The following is a 7,806-nucleotide window of genomic DNA, read 5'->3' on the forward strand; positions in this document are numbered from 1 at the left end:
TCACAGTGTGTGGTGCCTCTGTGTGTCACAGTGTGTGGTGCCTCTCTGTGTGTCACAGTGTGTGGTGCCTCTGTGTGTCACAGTGTGTGGTGCCGGTCGATTCACGGCGGCTGTTGGTGGACGTGGTGGCCATGTTGATTTTCATTCCAGAGGAGACACTCACTCAGTCTGATTCCGTGACTAAGCGATATATAATCCCTCACATTCAGAAAAAAGACACAAAAACAAACCACACACACACACACAGAGGAGACGTGTTCTTTCACCATGCCAAAAACCTCTCTTTCTCTCATACACAGAAAATGAAGTCATTCATTTGAATCAATCACTTTATTTCCATTCGCCAAGGGGACAGAAAATCAACGATCTTCAGACAGAAGCCCATCGATATTGCGTTTTGTTTGTTCAAATCTTGTTGGAAATAACCATACATGAATGCAAGCTAACAGCTTCTCCGCTAGTTTTAGAACGACTTTGCAAAAGATGTTAAAAAACCTGGAAAGAAAACAAGAACAAAAAACACAAAAATGAAACAGAAAAAATCAAAATAATATAAAAATACGAGGAGGCAAAGTGAACAGAACGAATGCAAGACCAAAATGAAAATCAATAAAATCAACAATTATTTGTGCACACGGATCTTCCAGTGATGACAAAGCGACAAGGAGTAAATCTCCAAAAGACAAAGTGGCCACCTAACTAAAAGATGGACAAGGTGAGAGGTCCCACAGCCCTGTACAGCAATCGTGGCAGTGAGCCCTTTATCATTCACTGTGTCACACAGGGCTCGGCATTGCAAGGCACAGCCACATCATGTCCCTCGGCAATTTCCTCGGCCTTCCCCAACAGTATCAGCAGCTCAAGGAGGCGTCACTGCGTTCGGACAAATCCATATCCGCTACACCACATCTGCCAAGCAAGCAGCGTAACCCAACGCCTTGGAAATCGGAAACCCATTTACACCTAGGAGGAGTGATGGAAATCGGAGGGAAGCGCCTTTCCCAAGGACACAACACCATGCCTCCAACCCCGACCACTGGTGATCACTGGGTCACAAGTCCAACGCCACATCGATTCTGGCACGGCGCCCCCCTCCCCCCGCCCCCCATTCTTCCCACTATAACTGCACTGTGATAATGCCTCATGAACTACACACTAAACTGTGAAGACAGAAAAGGAAACTGTGACGTTTCAGATCCAAAGACGGGCATGTGGTATCATGAACAAAAACGAATGAAACATGGCGTGGAAAGTACCTCTCTCTCCACACTGCATCAACCCTGTTCAATGACTAGAACGCTAACAATCAGTTCCACAAACATCCAACAGTTTGCAAGGACTATTGAGAAAAGTGAATATTACAACTGTCCATGATAAATCTCTTATCAAAACTGACAAGAACAATCCAACAAGAACAATCTAACGTCAATAACTGAACGGGGAAACAAACAAAGCGACGAAAAAGCGTGGCTTTCAATAGTACTAAAAGTGCACATACCCTGTTTAAATGCAACACTATTTCAGTCAGACATACTTGTGGCTGAACAGCTCCAATGAACGAGACGAGCAGGCAGACAGCAAGAGTGCTAACGACTGGAGGAGTGACTGTGAGCCTGTGACCAGTTTTTGGTGACACTGGTAAACAAAGGGGCTGTTTCTTTTCTTCTCCAACACATCAATCTACTGGATAAGATGTCAATTAAGGAGTTCAGGGCCGAAACACTTGACTGAGGGGGGCTCCTTCTCTGAAGACCTTGTATTGTCCAGTTCTCCCTAGAGGTTCTTGTCACTATGACGTCAACAGCACTGCCCACTGTGGATCGAGTTCCCTCTGACCCCTCGGTCCACCCGGATGACGGACACCACGTCCTGACACCGGACAGAAAGCTGGGAAAACACACGGAAGGGCAGGTGAACACGTGGAGAGTATCAATCAATGAACTGATTAAATTCCAGATGGATGAATAAAGCAGACAGGTGAACACGTGGAGAGTATCAATCAATGAACTGATTAAATTCCAGATGGATGAATAAAGCAGACAGGTGAACACGTGGAGAGTATCAATCAATGAACTGATTAAATTCCAGATGGATGAATAAAGCAGACAGGTGAACACGTGGAGAGTATCAATCAATGAACTGATTAAATTCCAGATGGATGAATAAAGCAGACAGGTGAACACGTGGAGAGTATCAATCAATGAACTGATTAAATTCCAGATGGATGAATAAAGCAGTATTCATTGCACTGTCCTGTATACGGATGGAAAGGCAAACACGTTAATGCTACACACTGATTCCAAGATGGATGAATAAAGCTGTGTTGTGTTGCATTGTATTGTATTGTATCTTATCGTCTCTGTGAGGCAGACTGGAAGAGCAACGTGAAGGAAGAAACGGGCTGACAACAGTCCTCTCCTCACCACACCGAAACTGACACCGGAAAGACAGACAACGACGCACAGTGTGGGGAATGAGGGAAGAGTTCCATGAGCGATCTTCGCTGCACTGTCTGATTATCGTTCACACTGAAGACAATTAGTTACGCAAGCAAAGTTTGCGCCACAAACATTGCTCACGGATTCCACAACTGACCAGCAATGAAGTGGAGACACCTGGGTCACAATGAGTCTGTACTATGCAGGGCTGTACAGTCGGGCCACCGTTTCTTTCCAAGCATTTTCGTCGGCTAAATCTGAACAATGACTCTTCTTTTTTCTTTTATCAAAGTTAAAAGTTTCAAAATTAAAGTTAGATGGAAGCACTACTGGCACTGCCACGTACGTCATCACTGCATTTCATGAAACATCATCAGTAAATCCTGTTTTGTCCTATCTCTGTTGAAAACGCCTGTGTACTGTTTGAAGAATGGTTCAACTGACAGTACTGTATTGAGCGGTGTCAGTTCATCAACAGGAAATGATGACCGCGTTCTTAACAACTGATCTGCATTAAAATGTTTTTCTTTTTATTTCTGAAGAAGAAAATATCCCTGTATTCTGCTATGGTCTGTCGTTTAAGTCACATCTGGTTGAAGAAAAGTTCAGCATAGGTCATTGGGCTCATCTGATAACGACAAAACCAAAACAACAACAACAACAACAAAAAAAACAAAACAAAAGTTTCTAAAGCAAGGTCCGTGGGCGTGTCTGGCGAATGGAAGTGGAGGTCCCGCGGTGACGTGACGAGGCGGGCTGAAGACCACGGGGCGGGAAGGGACAGGCCTTCACTCAGCCCAGGGTCTAGGCGCGCCTGGCAAACTTCTTCTTGTACTTGAGGTCGATGAAGGAGGTCTGGGCACACTTCTCCAGCTGGGCCAGCTCCGACACCGTGGGCGCCAGGAACTCCACGTGGCCCTTGTACAGGGAGCCTGGCAGCACACACATAGGGACACGTTTGTCACTTAGGGACATTCAACATCACATACATAAGGACACGTTGACAGGTAGGGACAGATTCTACATCACACACTCATGGACACGTTGACAGGTAGGGACAGATTCTACATCACACACTCATGGACACGTTGACAGGTATAGACATATTCTACATCACACACTCATGGACACGTTGACAGGTAGGGGCAGATTCTACATCACACTCACATGGACACGTTGACAGGTAGGAACAGATTCTACATCACACATAGCAGCGAGCGAACGAGCGAACGAGCGAGCGAGCGAGAGAGAGAGAGAGAGAGAATGACAGACAGACAGACACAGCCATGGAGAATCTTTAACTTAACCTGACCACCACGTTAACGGCACGGCATTTCTGATGAATGATAATTACTGACGTGTGTGTGTGTGTGTGTGTGTGTGTGTGTGTGTGTGTGTGTGTGTGTGTGTGTGTGTGTGTGTGTGTTCGTTCTTTAGTTTAGCGTCTTTTCACTATCAGTGATATTAGACGTGAAAAAAAAAAGGAAAAAAAAGGGGGGGGTTGGGGTGGGGGGGCATGGGGAGGAGGAAGGTGGTATAACTAACATGCAATTACATTTAACAGTAACAATTCAATAATAATAACGATAATAATCATAAACCATTAACACAATTCTGAAGTGCATTAAAGGAATGTAGAAATAGGGCTATGAACTAATGCCTGTGAAAGTTCGACCATAAGAACCTCGTCAGAAATAACTTTACAAAAATCATCTGCAGAATTATTATTCTCTTTGAAATACCTGGGCAAGAAGGTACGTAACTGCTGGCAGTGAAACACAATGATGCAAGCTGAACTGCTTACCACAGATGCATGTAACATTTTTACTATACTTTATCTTCAGCGCATCAAGTTTTATACGGAAGAAAGTAGAGGTTATTAATCTTGTATAGCAAGCTGATGGATTCGGTATCTTTTCTTTAATAATATTCTCGGGGAATAATGTTCCTTTATGATTTAAAAACTTTAACTTCCATCGGTTATGAAATCGACCCCATGCTGATTTTTCTAACAAAGTGTATGCCTCTTTTACGGAGAGACGGACATGTATTTTTGTCGATTTTTCTGAATCTTGTGCTCCTCTTTTAGCTGCTTTATCAGCAATCACCGTGATTGCCCGCCTTGGTACCCTCGCCCCAGCTGGACTCAACACCAAAGAGGAGTGATGGCAGCGGTCTTCCAGGCATTCTCTAACCCCTTTCTGATCCTTGTCCTCTTTCTCTTTTCCTCTATTTATCCACCACCACTCATCCCGTTTTTTGTATATATACTTTATTATTTTATTTTATTTTATTGTATTTATCTATTTATATATTCCTGTGTGTGTGTGTGTGTGTGTGTGTGTGTGGTTGTTGTTATTTTCCTGTTGTTTTAATTTATTTATTTACTTTTGTTTATATTTATTTATTTATCTATTTATCATTTTTTATTTAGTTATTTCTATTTTTATTTTTTCAATTATATGTGTGTGTGTGTGTATATGTCCAGGTATGTATGCATATGTGTGCATATATATATATATATATATATATATATATATATAAATTTATTTATTCTTTTATCTATTTATTTATTTAATTATTTTTATTATTATTTATTTTATATATTTAAAAAAAAATCTATTTTTTATTTATATATATCTATATTTTTTTTTTTCACTCTCTTCCACCCACTTCCCCCACTCCTGCCCTCTCACCCCCTGCCCACCTTCCCTCACCCTTCCCTTTCAGAATCCTTTCTTTCCCTCATTCATTCACACTGACAGTTCTACTCACCCTGCTTTGTGTCCTTTCCTGTGACTTCTCATCACTTTCCTTTCCTGAACTTTACTCTCTCTCCCTCTCTGTCTGTACCTTTCTGTCTGTCACTCACTCATTTCATTTGCCTGAAGAAGAGCTTGTGGCTCGACACGTCGCCTCTTAATCCCAAGTAAGTCGACTTTCACCAAAGATTTTTTTAGTCTACCTCCCACTGCTTTATCAGCAGTTTCATTGCCATTAATGCCCACATGAGAAGGCACCCAACAAAAACTGACCTCAGTCCCTTTTATCCTTAAACAATGTACCAAATGGTTTGCCTCAATAACTAAGTCAGGTCTTGTTTCAAGGCTGAATAATTCTAGAGCATAAAGTACTGATTTGGAATCAACAAAGAATGCTATTTTCGAGAAAACTATTTGATGGCTCACTAAGCAGTTCAGAGCTTGTATAATAGCAATTAGCTCAGCTGTGAATATGGAAAGGTGTTTTCCAATAAAGTAAGATTTTTCAACTTTAAAGGCAGGAATACAGAAAGCCGCACCAGCGTTTTGGTCATCAAGAACAGATCCATCTGTAAATACATGGAGATGATTCTGATATTTTTCTGTTATATGAATTCTGGCAGTACTTGTCGTGATATTGATGTTTTCTTCCTTTTTTGTTTCAGAAGAAGTGATATCAAAATCCGCTTTCAACATTTCCCCAAAAGGAACAGGAGAATGATGTGGTTTTGCAGCTAACTCTTTCATGTTAACATCAGATTTGAAATGTAAGTTGCAACTGTTTCTTGTGATGAAATGGCTTTAGCTCTTTTAGGAAAATCAATGTCTGATCTTACTGTCAGTTCATCAGCAATGAAATTTTTTGTCATTGAAGTGTACCTCACTCAAATAAAACATCAGTTTGCCCGCAGAAAAAGTGTCCTAGCAACGTTTTTTGACGTAAAAAAAGCCTACGATCAGGTTTGGAACAAACATCTGTTATTCAAACTGAAATCAGTTGGAATATCTGGTAATCTCTATGAGTATATAAAAAGCTTTTTATCTAATAGAATTATTCAAGCAAGGGTGGGAACACATTATTCTTTGCCACATAAACTTGACATGGGAATTCCACAGGGCTCAGTGTGTGTGTGTGTGGGGGGGGGGAGGGGGGGGGAGGGGTGGTGGTGATGGGGGTGATGGGCAAGACAGGGGAGAGCGGAACTTGAGGACAACGTGCACTGCAAACAGAAGATGGACTGAACCACCACTCCTTCAAACGTCCTGTCATTCTGAAGTGCCGGGAAAACAAAAACCTTCCCTAAACCCGCCACGTGAGATCGGCTCTTTTTCTCCTCTTCTTCTTCGTTCTTTTCGAATGAACTCAGTTTACAAGCATTTTTTTTTTCTTATTCATTCTGGCAGATTCGTCATCTGGGCCAATCATCCGCTTCTGAACAAACAACGAGAAACGTAAACAAACCTTGTAACAGAAGGTTATCCAGTGAATATACTTCTTCCTTCTCCGATTTTCTTTACGACGTGTTAATGTTACACAAACACTGGCGTGTGGGTGGCTGTGTTTTGGAGATATCCGGCCATTTGCTTCGGTTTTTGCCATTAAGCACCGCTGTCTTGGGTTTTTGAGGCAGACATCTGCCTGCAGCGACAGAGCTGAAATGGGAAGCTGCAGTCCTTTTGATCACACAACAAACTCCGTATTTATTTCCCAAGCAGTAATATCAATTCAGAAAATAAACAAATAAATAGATAAATAAATAAACAAATTCACGTTACTTTTTTTAAGACCCAAGTTTCCCGATGGCTAAATATGTCTATATATATATCTCCGTCTGTTTCAGCCGACGATAATTTGATATTAACATGTCATGTGTATTGTGTGTTACTTAGCTGAGTACATATCCCTTGACAAAGCATGACCTGTTCTCTACGATGAAATGTACTCATTCTTTTTTTCAGTTGTGTATTTTTAGACACCCTTTCATGAGGGACAATGGCCTGTACATGGATAAGCCTTCCATCCATGTCTGACTGTCTGTTTCTCTCTTGGAAACATTTACGTACACACGCACGGACTCAGTACACTAGCACTGTTGTTTGACTCCAAAACTCGTAAACCTTGTGTGTGAAAAAGTGCACAGCGCGTGTGTGACAGGAATGAAAGCTCCCGGAATTCCACCGGCACCGTTTCATCAACATCTGCCATGCGGGAGAGAGGTGGCAGAATGGTTAAGACACTTATCTGCCAATACAGTGTTAGTGACGGTCTGGGTTCCAACACTGGTGTCGCCCTTTCTTCCAGTTACAAGTCTGGAAAATCAAACCGAGCGTACAGAGTTGATAAACCGAGATCTCGTGCAGCACGTACTTGGTGCACCGAAAAATAACCCATGTCGACAAAAGGGTTGTTCTCTGTCGACATTCTGCAGAAGAAACTCATTCTTATACGTACACAAATATAATGACATGCATGCACTGAAGGCCTGACAAGCGTAGTGCAATGCTGCTACTCAGGCATCCGCCCAGCAGATGTGGTGTAGAGTATAAGGCCACATCCCAAGGATCTCCCTTTACAGAGAATTGAAGCAGATCAGAGGAAAACGTCC

At 42.1% G+C, this 7,806-nt stretch overlaps 1 protein-coding gene across 1 annotated transcript in view; it reads right to left on the bottom strand.

Annotated features, from left to right (window-relative positions):
* Positions 1–315: 315 nt before the first annotated feature.
* The window catches only part of LOC143285549 (ATP-dependent RNA helicase DDX1-like), a 461,018-nt gene continuing 453,527 nt past the window's right edge, over positions 316–7,806 (bottom strand). The window contains exon 26 of the mRNA XM_076592917.1: positions 316–3,370. Within this exon, the coding sequence (XP_076449032.1) occupies positions 3,243–3,370 (128 nt within the window). The 3' untranslated portion in view covers positions 316–3,242. The remainder of the gene's footprint in view (positions 3,371–7,806) is intronic.

The sequence above is a fragment of the Babylonia areolata genome, chromosome 9, assembly GCF_041734735.1.
Source record: "Babylonia areolata isolate BAREFJ2019XMU chromosome 9, ASM4173473v1, whole genome shotgun sequence".
Lineage (NCBI taxonomy): Eukaryota > Metazoa > Mollusca > Gastropoda > Neogastropoda > Buccinidae > Babylonia > Babylonia areolata.